The sequence below is a fragment of the Synchiropus splendidus genome, chromosome 2 (assembly GCF_027744825.2).
Source record: "Synchiropus splendidus isolate RoL2022-P1 chromosome 2, RoL_Sspl_1.0, whole genome shotgun sequence".
In the NCBI taxonomy this organism is placed as follows: Eukaryota; Metazoa; Chordata; class Actinopteri; order Syngnathiformes; family Callionymidae; genus Synchiropus; species Synchiropus splendidus.
This window is the reverse complement of record NC_071335.1, coordinates 11,626,612-11,644,849: the sequence shown is the minus strand read 5'-3', so window position 1 is coordinate 11,644,849 and position 18,238 is coordinate 11,626,612. Positions and strand designations below refer to the sequence as shown.

The 18,238-nt window shown below is 43.2% G+C and overlaps 1 protein-coding gene across 29 annotated transcripts in view; it reads right to left on the bottom strand.

The window, feature by feature from the left end:
- Nucleotides 1-18,238, bottom strand: part of LOC128753618 (receptor-type tyrosine-protein phosphatase delta-like) — a 196,526-nt gene that overhangs the window by 2,894 nt on the left and 175,394 nt on the right. For 17 of the 29 annotated variants that reach the window (XM_053855409.1, XM_053855408.1, XM_053855421.1 and 14 more), the window contains 10 exons: nt 15,515-15,690; nt 14,423-14,446; nt 11,819-11,938; nt 10,108-10,262; nt 7,525-7,810; nt 4,646-4,824; nt 4,277-4,403; nt 1,552-1,677; nt 1,321-1,475; nt 292-427 (listed from right to left, as the gene is read on the bottom strand). In XM_053855409.1, the coding sequence (XP_053711384.1) occupies nt 292-427; nt 1,321-1,475; nt 1,552-1,677; nt 4,277-4,403; nt 4,646-4,824; nt 7,525-7,810; nt 10,108-10,262; nt 11,819-11,938; nt 14,423-14,446; nt 15,515-15,690 (1,484 nt within the window). The remainder of the gene's footprint in view (nt 1-291; nt 428-1,320; nt 1,476-1,551; nt 1,678-4,276; nt 4,404-4,645; nt 4,825-7,524; nt 7,811-10,107; nt 10,263-11,818; nt 11,939-14,422; nt 14,447-15,514; nt 15,691-18,238) is intronic. The other 12 variants (XM_053855416.1, XM_053855433.1, XM_053855420.1 and 9 more) reach the window with 1 other exon arrangement.

Below are 18,238 nucleotides of genomic sequence, written 5' to 3'. Positions count from 1 at the left end.
TCCGACAAACAAGTTAAACAAGCGGCCTCAACAGTAATGATGGGAGGATGCGGCTTCATGACACAGAACTGAAGGGTTGATGAGGTTTCATGAAACAGTGTCATGATTTTCAGAGGCCACCGGATGGCACTGTTAAATGTTTGGACTTGAACAGCTAATTCAATGAAACCTTGCATCACTTCTAAGCCAAGAGCGCCATCTAGTGGCCTCTGAGGGTTTCTCATCAACCCTGCAATAGTTTCACGACACCTCATCTGCCCATCACTACTCAGTAGAAGTGTAGTCTTTTACCTCTGTTTGAACTGTGGCAGGTCTCTGTGTGCGTAGCATCTTGACCGTTTGAAAAATGTCCACCACTCCCTCGTACCTCATCCTCTCCAGCACGATGCTCAACGTGATGAACACTCCAGTTCTGCCCACTCCCGCACTGCACACAAGGGGGGCACATTAACTCACTGAATTCATGATCATGTTGCAGTGCATTATGGGACCTGTGACTGGTTTTTCACAGCAGAAATAATAAAAGAGACGACCAAAGAGGTCCACACTTCCCCCTCACCAGCTCCTTTCCTTGCTCTCCTGGGAGATACCAAATATCTGAGCCGTTTCCACCACTTCCACTCGCTCATTTCTATTGTACCTCGCAGGCGGTAGTCGACAGACAAAATCGGGAAAGACATGCGGCGCTATGGAGCATTGGTGGGCCATTAATAATAGACATTCTCAAATGATGCCTCAGGCCACAGGGGCTGGACACTGCGCAGAGGCCTTGACATGCTTGGCTCTTTTGTTTCATATAAAATGACTTATTTAGAGGTGCAAGACATGTCGACTGCACAGGCGGATTAATTTGATTTATGCCGTGCAACCCCACAGCCAAGGGAGCTGAAGCAGGTTTATTATAACTATGATGTCATCGGATCTGAGTTTTTAAGGGAAGGATTTTTCTGTACGAAGCTTCCACACAATGTCGAGAACTCCCTCACCCTTTCAGTGGTAGCGAGGCACGTATTACTGAGGACAGGAGTTAAACACAGAGAGGAAATTCATATCCACAATAACCTGAGACTGCAGGAAAGGCACTTGTGTTGGAAGTCTGGCAGAGAGAAACGTCAAATTGAACAAACAATTTCAAACTTTATTTGGCATCTGTTTACCCACCCTCCTCCACCTGTACCTGTCCAGACCGTCCTCTCTCGTCTCCCCTATCTCCTTCATATCGTCCTGTTTCACCCCTCTTCCTCTTCGACCTGGTATCTCCAGAGGTCCCACCATCCAAACCTCCCTCCCAATAAAGACCAGAGCTGGAGACATGCTTACCTGCAGTGCACAGTTATCGGTCCGTCCTGGCCAAACTGTTCTTTTGTTTTGTGCACTTGGCCGATGAAATCAATGAACCCCTCCCCTGACTTTGGCACTCCTTGCTCTGGCCAATCGGTGAATTGGAATTGACGAACCGTCCGTGATTGGCCGTCCTGAATGGAAGCACGTTGGCATCGATCATTTCGCTGACATCACCGTCAAGAGGCCGATAGAGGTGGCGTGACTCACCCTGGCGTCGGTGACTTTGAATTCTCTGAGGATGTACTGGGGCATGTTGTACTCCGCCATGGGATCCACCACAAAGTACTGGTACCTGGCCGAGCGCTCGGCTGGCCAATACTGGTGACACTTCTCCTGCAGAGGAACAGAACATGCTTAGGACTCCTGAGATTACTGACACATACATGTGTCAATACAGACTGTTCTCATTTTCTCACTGACTTTGACAGTGCACTTACCGTAGTAATGGCCAAGTGTAAGACTAAGACTATATATATATATATATATATATATATATATGTATATATATATATATATATATATATATATATTAGCGGTGGGACTTTAACAGGTTAATTAAGATTTATTAATTACAACATTATTACGATTAATGCATTACAACAAAATAATTGAATTTAATTTAATATTATGAAATTGAAAATCTTATACAAATATTTTGAAGACATTAAAAGAGCTTTAGTTTAAATAGGGTATATATATATATATATATATATACATATACATATACATATATATATACATATACATATATATATATATATATATATATATATATATATATACACACACACACACAGTGGTACCTCGGTTTGCGGTTAACAAAAATCCAAAACTTGAACGCCCCCGAAAAAAGCCGGAAGAAACATAACATGTGTGGACTGATCAGCTGACCCACGACACGCTTTTTTATTGTGTATAACACAGCCTCTGTATGCAGCCGTGTCCCGTTAGCTACATTTACTGACTGTTTTTTCTTCATATTGAGGTGTAAAACCTTTCCTGTCTCTGCACTGGAGCGTGGTAGTGTCATAGGGGAGGTGATCGCTCTCCACACCTCCTGTTGTGGGCTGGAGCTGGGACAGGGATGAGGCGAGTCTGGGACAGAGCGTTACTTGGTTTATGACTTTGTCACAGCCAAACTGCACAGAAGCGCACATTCAGAGCTGGACACGCACCGGGCACCTCTTCACTTCTGGAGAGACCTCACTCACTCGGCAACCCCTCCCACATGCAGCGGCCACACACATAGACGAACCAAGGTACCACTGTATGTATATATATATATATATATATATATATATATATATATATATATAAATATATATATATATATATATATATATATATATATATATATATATATATATATATATATATATATGTGCGTGTGTGCGAGTGTCACCAATTGAGTTTCCAATTTACAACCCACATCCTGTGTGTGTACATAAAAAGTTATGCAGTAGGCATACGCTGCATGTGGAGCAACAGGAAATTCCAGTGTGAATGTGTGAAGCACATTCAGGGGTTTCAAGGCAGTGAGTGTCATGATATGACAGGCTGGCCGTTAAACTACATTCATATCATGTGCTGTGCTCCGCAGCCCATTTCCACTAGCAGTTCTACCAACGGACAGACGGAGGACTTGAGGTTACTATCACAACACCAGTATAATGTAAATGCAAACGCCCCACCATGATGATATTTGTGGACGTACATGACGTTGATGCGACTATAGACAAGACTTATTGGTTGGCGATTATTTTGCTTCATATGCACCACATGTTCATTTGTTTATCGCTGAGCTAAATCACCATGAGCTCCAAATGAATCTCTGATAAGTGAAGAGAGATGATCTCGCCTCTCATCTGTTTCCCTCAGCCAGCTGACGTCAGTGGCACGACCATATTCGGCTTGTGAAAAAGCAACACACGTGCTTTGACTCAGATTTAGTTTTTTTTCAAATTTCCCACTCTGAAAGTGCTGTCAACATGTGTTGAGCGATTGCATATTAAGTAATGTTGGGGCATCTATCCAGGCTATTTGGCGCATCTTTATTCATCCCGAGACCTTGAGTCCTTGGCTTCTCTTTCACTTTGGAAATGAGAAAAACTGCCGAAGCGATTGTGGGAAGGAGTGTGACAGTTAATAACGCAGCACGTTGTGATAGCTTAACAAAAGAACTTGAACAAACAAACAGCGCAGAGCGCTGGTGCTGTAAATCAATTTTTTCAGTTGACCCAAAAGCCCACATTGCATTGTCTTTTTATCTGCCAGGTAACGTCACTCTTTTGAGCCTTATATTGAGGAAAAGTATTTGCAGACTTCCTTTACATGTAGTTTTATAAGCTATAGCCCGCTGATCTACAGGTCGCTTCACAAGCTACACTAGCCAAATAGCTAGTAGTGTCTGTGCGCATCCTAGTGAGGTCCAATTTTGCAGAAAATACCTCCTCGTGGGGACCTTAGGCGTATGTGGGGGCTTTTGCCGCACCCCACAAGGTTAACCCTCAATTTGTGGATGAAGACTTCAACTAACTGGGTCATAATAATTAGATTCCAATTTGGTTCAGAGTCCTGGTTCAGGTGAGCCATGTGTTTTGGATGGTTAGGTCTGGGGTGAGAGGCTGGGGAAAGGGTGGTGGCAATGAGTGGATGGTGTGATAAACCTGTACTTGTGTACTTGGTTTAGCTTGTGAGGACTTGGAAACACACCTACTTGTGAGGACATTTTTGCTGGTCCCCGCAATGTTAAGCCTCAGTTTGAGGATTGAAAATGATAATAACTGGGTTATTATAACTGGTTGTAGTGCTGACTAAGGTCAGCCATTTGTTTTGGATGGTTAGGTTCGGGGTGAAAGGCTGGGGGAGCATGAAAGTCAATGAAATGTCCCCACCAAGATAACAGCACAAGTGTGTGTGTATGTGTTCGTACCCGTCCCATCTCTCTCAATTTGGTCAACATGACCACAATAGTGGAGTTGTGTTCCCACAACATCCTCCAGTAGTCCTCTGTAGTCTCAGCCAGGGGTCCTTGGGTCGCTATGTAGGCCTTCTGCTGTCTGTAAACACAAGCAAACACAAATGATCAACACCAGAGGCCCCTTTGGAAAGACCTTTACTACCACGCAGTAAAGCAGCAGCGGATTATTAACTTTTCAGATGACATACGGGGGCTGCCACTAGGAGCAGTGCTCTGTCATCATGTTGCCTTGTTAACGTTAGTAGTGAAGGAAAGAAGTAGCTCAGAAATAGCAAACTGAAAAACAAGTCGAGCCCCAGGCCTGGCACAAACCCCACGCACCTGTATCCGTCGATGAAGCTGGCGTTGATGTAGTCGGAGCCCTCCACCCCGCGGATGGGCTGCAGGCAGACTCGAGTGGTCTCATAGGGCATGATGTTCACCAGCCGGTTCTTGAACTTGTTGCATGGCAAGTTGGCACTGACAAACCGTGAGGTGTGGGCCTTGGCACTGGCCAGACGCTGGAACGGGGAATAGAAAGTAATGATGAGGACAGAACAGACGATGATACAGTGGTTTGGTATGACACACACGGGCCAAAGTTTCAACCACTCGTATTCACACGTGGGATTTTCAAACTGATATATCAACAGCGCAGGTCATTTGGAATCAAACCCCACATTAAAATGAAGCAGTTGCTTCACACCATGAACGCCATTTCTTCAGTGCCCTCGCCATGAAGACTTATTGGATCCAGAACACCAAATTGAATCATCTGCTCCTTCTCCGATCATCATTTACTGCCAAGAAACAGATTGGCCCGCACCTGATCACATGACCCCCGCAGTTGGTCTAGAAATTCCTAAAAGTGAGGTCATAGTTTCAACTCAGAGAGTATGGAAGGAACGGATGTGTTAGCAGATGGAACATATTTCTCCAGGAATGGGGTAAACAAATGGAGAGTTTGGTTCTGATCCCAAAATACTGTAGGAACCCTGCGTACGGTCACCAGGGTGTCGTGATGACTCAAATAGCTCAACTCATCTTTTAACACGCATGCAACAAAGCTCATTTACAACGCAGACCGTAATGTGGATCGGCACTAAACCTGGATCCGAGATAGCGACATGATTTTTGGGTCAGACCTCCTGTGGACTTGGCAGGCCCGAGGACACGGAGGCAGACATCTGTAGCCGAACAAACAAAAGAAGCAATACGACAGACTCGGGGGTGTCGAGGGTAAATGGTGGACAAATATAATAAGAGGAAAATGAAGAGATTGGGCAGGAAACCACAAGGCCCCACACTGTCTCACTGCACACATGTGAACCCCCGGTGATCCCACACCAGCGAGAGAGAAAAAAAAAAAAAGTCCTGGAACACACACATTCACATGAAATCTGACAGACACACACTCAACCACGAGATGACAAAAGTTAAAACGAAAGACAGAACAACAGGCAGAGGAAAACCGCAGACTGCTCGGGGAACAATGGGGTCTCATGAACCCGCCTTGGCCCAGCTGAGGTCATCGGAGCGTGGTGGGAGAACCAGCAGGGCTGTATTTTCTTTAAGGGTGAACTGGAAAATCCCGTCGTAACCGCAGGTTCGCCAGTTCACTCTGCTACTTTCATCCCGGCCTGCAGTGTCAACAATGGTAGATATTCACGTCATTTGGTTTGGATCTGACTGGATCTTATCACACCAGTCTAAATCCGCCGCTTTGAAGTCACATTATTAAGCGTTGCGTTTACCATCTATTGACTTTAATCTCACCGTGCTGGCAAACTCTTTGAGCCCAGTAAACTTTCGAACAAAAACACGCTTATTATGGTGTTCAATTACAGAAGGCTTCCAAACTCTCTCCGCGTCTTTCCTGTCTTCCCACACATGCCTCTACGATCCGCTCCAGATATTCAATCCTGCACCAGCAGAAGAAAACACTGCAGTTCATGAAAGTGGAAAGTGTGAACCTAAATGAGTGGAGATGTGATGAATGGAACCAACTCAACCACTTGGCATCAACTGAGTTTGGGTCATTGTCGTGCCAAAGGCGCTGTCTTGACAGGAATCCTGAGGTGAAGGAAGAAGGAAATTGCTTTGAGTGGCCTTGTTTCACCGTCGCCCTTTGAGCCTCCGAGCGCACGTAAGCCTTTCTAGGAAAATGTTCAACCACCTGCTTTCAATATAGATGTCTGTGTGGTTAAATGGATTCATGTCTCCCTGTGCCAGGCCAGACAGGGCTGCAGGGGATTCAAGGGTGAGGAGGAAATGTGGTAAACAAAGTCAAAAGACTTGGAAATAAAGCGAGTTTTCAATTACTTAAGTATATACTTGTGGATGGGTTTTGTGATTCACAATCAACTTTGTGTTCCGATCAACTCCAAAAGGACCACATGACCCCTCCTTGACTCTCTTCTAGGAACTCTCTGGCTGTTGTGTTGGTGACATTTGAGAGCCACGGTGGTTCCTTAAACCTTTAAAATATCCTCCTCACCTGAAAGCCAAATGCCACAATCCCATCACCGACTTCTAAGCAAACCTTACACCGTCACAGAGCCCAACATTCGCGCTAACTTCAGCCGTCCTGAAAAGAACTTTCTTCACTCCTCTGGTCTTTGCACAAACATGTTTCCCGAGATAGCTATATACAGAAGAAACAACAACATAAATTTGTGAGCTGGGGATCAACTCAAGGCCTGGGGGGCAAATGGACCCCACCAAGTCATTTTATGTGGCCCGCAAGCGCTTTACGCATTTTTGGATGATGAAAGATTTTCATCTTTTGCTGTTCCAGTGGGGGATTATAAATGTGAGAAATTGAGGAGGAAAAAGGGAAAACTGATGCAGACGGATGTAAATATAGTGAGAGAGTCTTGTAAGCAGATGTATGCTTCTGCTTCAAGAAGGAAAAGTGTTTCTGGCATCACGAGTTGGTGGTTTATGTATTTCCTGTAAAAGGAAATGTAACATATGGCATTTATAAAACATACATTTGACCTCCTCAAATATAATATTTCAGTCACATCCCTCGCCATTATAAAGCTGCCGTGGGCTGGAGTCTATCCCAGAGAGCATGAGGCAACAATTTATCCACTGGATGCAGTTGTTTTTGGACTCCACCTTTTAGCAGGCTAACAACGGAGAGCATGACGCTGAAACCACCGAGATATCACAGAGGACCAGACACTGAACTAGCGACATTTTTGTTTCTTCCTTACCTTGAACTCCAGCTCCATGCCGGTGACGTTCTCCCCGGGCTCGATCTGCGTCAGCCTCTGGATGTAGGAGTACAAGTTCCTCGCAGGGACCTCGGTGTTCCCACACGTCACGGCTTCCAGCAGCGCGTCGTAGATGAAGATGTACTGGTCCTCCGTCTGGACCATGTAGTTTCTTTGGGAGCGCATCAGCGTGACGTGGCCGTAGATGTCGATGGTCTTTTCGTGTTTGATCCGCTCCGTCATGGCGTCGATCACGATGAAGCAGCCCGTGCGGCCCACTCCGGCGCTGCGGCACCGAGAATTCAAATGGTAAGCCGTTTTCCCATCTCAGACATGGCTTGATGTAAATTCAATCTTCCCAATTTGAAAAGTTCCCTCGCTTCCCAGTATTTTCCATATGACAAGAGCCTTATCATAATGCAGCTATAATAACAAAATTTCCTGAAGATGCCAGCCAGCAACATTCACCACAAAGGACGGGAAAAATTCATATCAGCGATGAGTCAGCACCGCCGTCTTGCTGGCATTAGAAAAATACCCTCTCCTATCAACATACAATCCGGAAATATAATACGTTTACCAGCCCACCCAAACACTTCACGCTTTTTCGCTGAGCTCGTCACTTAATGGTGAAAGAGCCTGACCTTGCAACTTCCTGCATAAAAAACCCTGATATGGTTAAATGAACATCAGTGTCCATGTGAGGTGGTGGTGGTGGTGTGTGTGTGGGGGGGTGAGACGGAGCCCATTGTTTGACCCAGGAGCTCATTCATAGAGTGCCTTAAGAGACGTCGCCATGGAGTCCAGCAAAGGTAATTAAATTTGACAGGTAATCCTGTTACATGCTTCACCTGCAGCTTCTAGCCACCACTTTAGTCCAATTGCTTTGAATAAAATTCCAAGTACATTCTGGACAAAGCTGGCTATTCTCATTGTTACATGTATTACTGTTCACTTTTACTTCTTTTTCTCCCACGTTTAAACTAAACCGCTGCCATCAACCAGAGTTGAATCCCTCATCTTTCGACTTTTGAACATTTTCCAGAAACAGAAATGAGTAATAAACAAGTTTGAGGTCATCAGGATTTTCATGCTTTGTTAAAAAATAGAGAAATATGAGAACTTGAGCTTTATCTTCCAACTCCTTTCACACACATATATGTATATATATATATATATACATCTATATGCAAGTGTTTGTCGAAAGCGTCCCTCGATTCCTCTCATTCATTTACTCCAGATTTATTGTCCCTTTAAGTATTTTTTAAAATCTTGAAATTCCATTACATTTTATATATTTTTTCTGATTATGATATTATTATCATTATGCTTCTTCTTAATAATAATATTTTATTCAGATGATTTATTATTTATTATTTTGAATACGTGAATGAATGATGAAAGATAATTCATTAATTCCTAAATTATTATTATTATTATTTTTTTCTTCTCTCTTAACCTCATCCGTACTACGGAAGAGGATTAGGGCCAGTGAAGAAAAAAAAAAAATAAATAATTGGCAGAATTCTGACTTTAAATTGAGAATTCTGACTTTTTACTCAAAATTCTGACTTTTTACTTGGAATTCTGACTTTACAGTGAGAATTCTGACTTTAAATTGAGAATTCTGATTTAAAGCGACAATTCTGAGATTAAAGTCAGAATTCTGCCAATTATTATTACTTTTTTTCGTCAAAAATGTAGTATCATTAGATTCTTATTGGTTGAAAACTTGATTGACAACTCCACTGTGTCATAAAATGCTCCGTCACTTATTGCAAAAAAATAAAAAATAATAAAATGAGCGGATAAGTTACTCAGATAAAACATAAATTTTAAATAAGAAAAATATATGAAAAAGTGAAAGTTGAATTTACTTTTTTTTTTAATCATAGCCTTATGTAACACAATTGTGGGGGTTGAATAATAAATGATGACAGTCATGATTTACATTTTCACTCTTCAAAAAGACACTTAAGTTGAACGCAAAATTCTATTCATGTTGGGCGCTCACTGACTGTGCACTTTTGGTAAGCACACTCAGCAAAAATATGAATGCACATGAAACCCTGAGACCAATTGTCGTGCCCTTTGTTTTCCATCATCGGACCTTCCAACTGTCGGCACATTGCCAGGATATGCAGGGACTACTTTAAACAGGAGGGTATTCCTGTCGTAAACGGACCGCTGTATTCACCAGACATGCCGCCTATCAAACACCTTTGGGATGCTGTGGAGAGGCGTGTCCACCAGCGGATTCCAGTTCCCTCAGAACTTCAAGTGCACTGCAGGAGGAATGGCCAAGATGGACAACCTGGTGATGTTCATGCATCACTGGTGTACCGCTCCGGTGGACACCCGCGACCTCCATTGTGTTCTTCCTGCCATTATTCCAGGACTTTTGTTTTGAAATTGATGGCAATGCTTGCAATTTGAAGCCACTTTTTTTTTGGATAGTTACTCAATTTTGTCACATATGTTGCTCTTGTCCATTTACATTTTTGTTGAGTGTAATTTAACATGAAATTGAGGTACCTCAAAAAGATGTTCCACTACACAGGCGACAGCATTAGAGACACTCACCTGCAGTGGACGATCATGGGACCGGCATCCGGAGGGTTACAAGCTTTGACTCGACGCAGGAAAGCCAGGAACGGTGTGGGGTGTTCCGGGACCCCATGGTCAGGCCAAGCTGTGAACTGGAAGTGACGAACCTCCCGCTTCTCATTGGAGCCACTCTGGAAAAGGGATCATTCAGAAAATGAAGAAAGATCAGGAGGAGAACATTTTGGAGGGAAATGTTTGGAGTCTCAATATTTCAACACAAAGCAATGGTGCGTAAAAGTGAAGTGAAACAAGAACCACCGTGACAGGTTTAGTGCCCCCGACGCAGCAGATCAAATCTATGCTTCATCTTATGTGTAGATGTGATACGCTAATGTCCTTGCTGTCACAGCAAAATAGCGTGTGACGCTTACAGTTTTGTGTGGAGGGTTGAACCTAAAATGGTGAGTGAGCAGTTTAAAAACCATGCAAAGACAGGCCTATGTGTTTCACAGTCGACGGCACGATAACAGAAGACCTCATGAACTGCCCCAATCCAGCGCAAGGCTTTAAGCACCTTGGACAGTTCAAAGAATGAAGGGCTGTAGCGAAAATATGTTTTCAACATGGATGAACAATGGATTGTTGGTGTCTAATTTACTTACTATTCTTTGCGTATGCTTCTGAAAAAGACCAAATATAGACCACTTCTTTGTGTAAAACAGCTGCTAGGGAGACCTTAAGAAACAACTCTTCTCAGCCCAGCTCAGCAGGATTTCACAATTGCTGTGTCAGCATGAAAAAAAAATGCTCTGATGTAAGACGATCTAATTTCAATGGTCATTCACTTTGTACAGATGTTTTACAGTAATTCGTTGAACACAGCGGGCAGTCAAAGGTTTCAATAAAGTTGTTGGGGATACTACGATGGACCCCGAGCTCTGCTCTGCCATTGCTTTCAGGAGATGCTTTCTTCTTGGCACTTGTTTCTTTTCTTCTCTATGCACTTTGAATGGATAGTCATAATCCAATATGATGCTGGTTGGTCACGCAACATGTCCCACTTTGTCTTTAATTACATTTTCAACAAACACCCTGATGTTATCCTTTTCCATTTCTTAGATTAGATTAGATCTCTGGCACCGAACATGTTTTCCTCTCTCTTGCCACGGCTGCCAATCTTGACAACCGCTCCTCTGGCGTCGGCTTGCTTACTGTCAAGTCGTGGATTTTCCTTCTTAACTGAGGTCTTCTCTTCAACCACTTTGACTTCTGCCACTTTGTGTATCATAACTAACTTCTTCCTCTGAAACAATGAGCACCTTTGTTCCGGCCTTCTGCTGCGCTATCCCCACATACATCTGCGACAGTTGAGGTGGGATTCTTTCCACTGTAACATCCCCTTCCTGCATTGCCCATGGAATCATGATAATTTGTTTCAAAATCTCGCTGAATTCCATTCGATGCCATGTCTCCCCTCTGCCCACCTCCTCTTTGCCTTATTGGGGGCCCCAGTCAAAATTCAAAAAAAACCCTTGAATTTAATCTTCATTTCATATCAATTTTGTCGGTGGCATACAGGGGATCTTGTCTGGCGCCTTTGCCTTTTTGTCTACAAATATAGCACATTAGCAACTACCAGAAACAAAAGAGAATGAACTAGCAGCGATGGTGAAGTCAATGTTGATGCCTCTTTGATAGACACCATACATTTTTGTGAGCAATAGTGGGAATATACAGAGCCAGTTACCTTGTAGAGCGCAAACGTCCTGACAGAGTACGTCGCCAGTTCCACTGTGTCCAGCAGGGTGACCTGGATGAGGCCGTACGTCTCTGTACCCCGAGTTGGCCAGTACTGGTCACACTTCACCTACAAGAAGTTGAAGGTCAATAAATGTCCGCAGACTCAGTGCAGGTGGTTCATTTGCTACTTTTTTGCGTGTTTTGAGTGAATCTGTGACGGGCGTGGAGGAAGAAGGAGGATGCTGGTCCTTAATAGTGCTACTCAAGTGTTAGTGGATGCACAAATGACTGGTGTGAAGTTGTCAACCAGGCCAACAAGTAGCTAAACCCAGAGCCTCGCACAAGTCTTTCAAACCCGCACCACACACACACACACAAGGCAGGCAGTCGTCATTCCTGGCTGCTATCGCACCTTGCTTTCCCTGGAAGGTCACGTGACAATATTTGTAGTCCTACAGCCAAGAGACCACAGGAGAGGGAGCAAACCCAGAGGACAGGGGAGAGGGACGCGAGGAGGAGGGCTTTGGCAGAATCAGGCCAAACCAAACGTTATGTGCTGATCCCTGCAGTCTTCACTTCAAAGACAGCAGGGAGATCGGCTCAGCTCTCTCTGCATTCCACTGCTCCAGACTGGGGATTAGGAATTTTGGCCCGGGACAGTCAGGCAGTAATTGCAGCTTTTCAACTCTTGTTTTCCCACCAGACTTTGAGACACTGTTCGGACCGGAAAGACCTTGGCTAAGATGAGGGTCATGCCAATCCCAAATTCCGGGCGGGGAATGCCAACAAGGAAATAATCCAAGCATATATGATTTGCTAATAATGATCCACATGCTGTTTTTGTGTGGTTTCACTAATTGAAGTGCGACTGGCACGAGTCCCAGTCCGTGGTCATCAGTTCTGTTGTGAGCTCATAAACCAATACGAGGTGTTAAATATGACTGAAGCATCATCTTTATTAAACCTACAACACTCTGAGAGGAGCTCTTCGGAGGAGTGGGTTGATAATAAAGTCAGCGCTGGATTGCGTAGTAAGCGTCAGGCTGTAACAACATTACTTAGCATGGAGATGTGGAATCACCAATTCATCACTTTTATGACGATGACGCTGCCTACTGGCTATGATTCGGCTTCCCAAGTCTTTACACTGCGAAGAGACGCAGCCACTGAGTATCCCGACCTCACTATGATGCTCTTCACTAAAAGAAGAGAAAAAAAGGGGGTTTATTTTTCTGTTTTGAGATGACTATGAAGCTCAGACGTGGTCAAAATGGAGCGTTCAACTTCAGGCTTTGGTCACATTTTGTAGCCTTGAGCGCACTTTCATTTGAATATTGGGGTTGTGGTGGTTATGCAACACAAACAGCATTAATGTATGACCTCAAAATTATGTTTCTCTGCTGATCTTAGGTGTTTAGAAATGAAAATACTGTCGATCCCTTTGTTCAAAGAAGGCTCATTTTGTCAGCCACCAGACATGACCTCTGATCATCCTTCACTTCTTGAGACCAAAGTTTTTGACTGGGCTATATTTTTACACCCTAATGACAAAGTTTTGTCAATGCTAAGGCAGTAGTTTAATAAAATAAAATAAAATAAAATAAAATAAAATAAAATAAACTGCATTTTACCTTGGAATATTGACTGAAAGTTCACTCTCACACCATACCAATGTTTAGTTTAACAGTAAGTGACTGACTTTGATAGAGACTTTATTGTACAGCTGTTGACACTTTTCTTGTCTGAAAATTTGTGAGAATGTTTTGAATGTGGTACAGATTGTCTCCCCAAATGTGGTCAATAAGTCAAAGTTAAAAAGAAAGAAAAAAAAAATAATGGCGCTGAAATTATGTTGTTTTTTTCTGGTTGAAGACATACATATTACAAAGTGCACAGGTATGTTGCACTGACAGAAACATCCGGTCAAAAGTGACTGAATACAATAGTTTCAGAAAAGTTTCATATTTGCAGAGACTGAGACTCGCTATTATTTTTTCATCAACACACGCAGAAAAATGTTGCAAAACCGTTTACACTTAGTCATTGTGAGTGTTGTCATGTGTGTTATTAACTTGGGCACACGAGTCTCAAGCCGGTGCTGACATTTCTGTCCTCTTAAGAGCGGCTTCGGTGTAAATAAGTCGTGGCGATACAGAAAAGCTGACAACCTAGATGACGCACATATCCAGCAAATTATAACATTTCTCGATGGCAGGTTTGTGTTGTCTCCATGTAATCCGCATGTAGCATCTGCATCCTTTCAACCCAAGACAGAGAAATTGCCGCCTGAGCGTCAACGTTAATGGTCCCCTACTGCATTATTAAACCCTTGGCGGACATTGGGGAGAGCATGCAAACTTCAGACACTAATGTGCTCTGTGTTTCTGCACTGTGGTGGCAACAAGAAAAACCCCAATCAGATTGGGTTAACTGTGAGCGCCATGTGGTGGGCTGAAATCATTTCAGTGTTCTCACTCAATGCACGGACCATTTCACAGAGAGAGAAACGCACAAAGCAGGGAAAAAGTGAACAGTGAAGAAAAGGGGCGAAGAGGAAAACATGTGAGGTGCATTTGAAGGATTAGCAGAGGAAAGAATAGAGAGGTCTTGCCTTAGAGAAGAAATAAGAGGGCATCTGAGGGTCAAACAAACACAACAGACAAAGTTGGAGCAAGTCGGAGAAGAAGCAAGAGTTAAAAACAGAGGGAAAAGGTTAGTCGGAAGAGAAGCACAGATGAGAGGTGAGGTTCAATTTGCGCATAAAAGGCTCGGGAGCATAATTGGTTAGCAATCACGATTCATACCTCCGAGCATTTTAATGGTCTCATCACATTGAAGTCATTGCGATTCCGTTCGCAAAACTCAAACGCCTTGAAGCCGAAATCCATTTATAATGGTTAACCTGCAGCTACATGTCAATCCACAAATTACCCACTGTGCTCTTCCTTATTCTTTGCTGTTGTCCTTCACAATGGGCTGGCTGAACGAAAATGAGATCTGTGAGCTGCAGTCTCATGGGTTTGAATTCAAAAGAAGATGGCTGTCATCTCCTGGCCACGGCTGCACTTGTATATGGCTGTAAGAATGGCTTCACCTCTTCCACCGCAGCTGACCTGAGTCATCCTTTACCTACACCGGCCGCCGTCACCAGCGCTTGACCCCGCCTTTGGTACCTTTCTCCTTCACAGCATTTATCTTTATCTGCCTCAGCCCTTCCTCACCTCACGCTGTGTTCCCCGACCTGAGACATACTAGCTGAAATTCAGACAAAGGTTTTGAAAACTGCAGCCCTGCTTCACTCTCCGCTAGTGAAACACATTTTTCAACCTGGTTTAATGTGTACCGGGTTAACATTAAAGCCAAGTTACACTGAGACCCAAAAATCATAACTGGTCAGTTCAAAAAGCTGTAAGAAAATGGTGAAATAATTCAGCGATTCCAAGTTCAGTTTTGTGGGAAACTACCTCTTGAACTTGAATCTTGCTTTTAGGGTCAACTAGTCATTGCACTCAACGCACTTTAATGTCATCCATGTCGACTTTTCCCAGGAATATAATGTCAATATAATTTCAGACTGAGATATTCTGCCTGTAGTGAACATAGCAAAACTATTAAAAACATCTCCGATTTGAATAGTGACTCTGAAGAATCTGCTTCATTCTGTCAGAACTACTGTTGAACCAGACAGGCTCCTCCTCCTTACCCGCGACTTTTCCTCCAACTTGGTCATCATGATGATGTTGGCTGTGTGCTGCTCCCACACCATCCTCCAGAAGTCCCCGAAGGTCTCAGGGAGCGAGCCCTGAGTGGCTATGTAGGCGTTTTGACGGCGGTAGCCATCAACATAGTTGGCATTGACGTAGTCACTGCCGGGAACTCCTGCATCAAAACAAAGAAGGAGACCGCAGATGTTGGCCTGAGAATGACTTGTGGAAGCTCACTGAATTAAATGGAGAGGAATAAAACAATTACATACGTTACCAGTCAAACAGCACTGTACGTTATAGGTCAAACCTGTTAACTAAATGTCTTGCAGATAAAGGCTGTAACAACATGACTTAGCATGGAGATTTGGAATCACCAATTCATCACGTCTATGACGGTGATGCTGCCTACTGGCTATGATTCGGCTCTCTCAAGTCTTTCCACTGTGAGGAGACGCAGACACTCGGTATCTCAACTTTGCGCTCGACTTAAAGAAGAAAAAAAGGGATTTATTTTTTCTGTTTTGAGATGTTTATCAAGCTCATATGTGGTCAAAGTGGAGCATTCAACTTCAGGCTTTAGTCACATTTTTTAACCTTGAGCACACTTTCATTTGAATATTGGAGTTGTAATGTTTATGCGACACAAACATCATGAACGTACGACCTCAAATAATGTTTCTCTACCAATCGTAGCTGTTTAGAAATCAAAATACTGCCGATCCTTTTGTTCAAAGAAGGCTCATTTTCTCAGCTATCAGACATGACCTCTGATCATCCTTCACTTCTTGAGACCAAAGTTTTTGACTGAGCTATATTTTTACACCCTAATAACAAAGTTATTAAGTCTATGTAAAGGCAGGAGTTAAAAACAACAACAACAACAGCAACAATAATAATAATAATGATAATAAAACTACATTAACAAAATGTCTTGCAGATAAAGTGAATTATTGTGTGTTAAGTCATAAAAATAACAACATTAATAATAATAATAATAATAATAATAATAATAATAATAATAATAATAATAATAATAATAATATGTTCAAATGTATTTGGGATCAACCATCCAGAGTAATTAAGAGAAGAAGAGAGTGCAGGCAGGGTGGAGCAGGTTAGAAAATGGAGGTAAAAGTAGAACAGATTGAGATGTGGTAAAGGACACGAGGAGGGATACGGTTTTCTTGGTTGAACACCATCTCTGAAAGAAGTTTGGCAGTTAATGAGTGATGTATTTTTCTACAGCAGTAAAATGACAAAAAGTAAAAGGCATTCACATTGACATTTACAAAGGAACAAATGCTATATATTTGAGGTAAATGGTATGACAATATTGAGGAACATCATGAGCTAAGGGATGCACCAAAATACCATGATAATGGACGGTTGAAGAAAGGTATTCAAACATACCTCAAATGAAAATATGAATAGAAAAAGACAAAAATCAGCAACAAAAATAAGGTCTAATAAAGCATATGATAAATGGGTGCGGAACAGTTTGACTTGATTTATTGATGTCGTATGTCCTGTGACAAACTAGTTGTCAGCTTTACTACCAACAGAGCTTCAGTCAAGAAAGACATTCAGGGATTTCGCCGGCTTGAAAACGACCATGACTATGAACTATAAACATGAGTTCTGTTTGGTGCTGCGGAAAGATTAATGTCCTCAAGAAGCTCATTTCTTAACTGCGCTATTGTTCACAGATTTACGACATCCACTAAGATGATCATGGACGAAGCGTAAATCACTGGATGTGTTGGTATGAATGGTGACATGACTGCGAGGGCATCCCAGTGTAAGACAAGGCTGACACCGCTTGTTCTGGAAGGGATTGTGCCGATGTGTGTGTGATGTTGGAGACGGCCTGTGTGTGTGTTTGATTTGGGATCAGTCCTGCTCATCTGGGACCTAATACTATAATCCCAAAAATCACTGAGTCACAGCTCAAACACGCACACAAAACACACACACAGAGGGACAAACATAAAGATGCACGCGTACAGTCAGACGTGGCCTGATTCTGCCGAGTCGGTACTTTCATTCTTTTCATCTGTGGATCGTCATTTAAATATGGAGAAAATAGTAAAAGTCATAGTTACACCGTCAAATGTGGCGGGAGAAAATAGGCGTCTGAAGAATTGATTCAGTTTTACTCTCTTTCTTAGGGGCAATGCGGCTGAAAAGTAAAGTTTGCCCATAGAGCTCATTCAAAGGGGAAGGGGAACGAGCCGCTTATCAACATCAGCCTTCAAAAGCAGCCCGACCGTATCCTTTGATGCGCCACAGCTGTATTGCTGGGGACCACACAGACGCACACACCGATAAAACGTTCACACAGTCCAATCACTTGGTGGCTGCACTTGCATGGCAGCGAGTGAGCAAGCGTGGACCAGACCAAAAAAAAAAAAAAAACAACATATCTCTAACTCACACACTCGGTTCATGTTTTGTAAAGTCCCTGGCTGTGCGTCGGTGTGTGTCGTAGCTTGTGTGTGTAGACGCGCTCGAGTGTATATACGTTTTCTGAAGCAAAAGAAAGACAGACAGTATGAGCTGGAGGAGACAGGCGGAGGTGGGAGGGCTGCTCACACATGCTCTACCCAGATAAGGCTCATCTGCTCGGGCTTGGCCTCCCACTTCTTTTCTCTCTCCCGCCTCAGGTCTTTCACTGTCGAGGTGGGTGAGTACGCTTCAAACGCACGCCGAAGAAACAATTG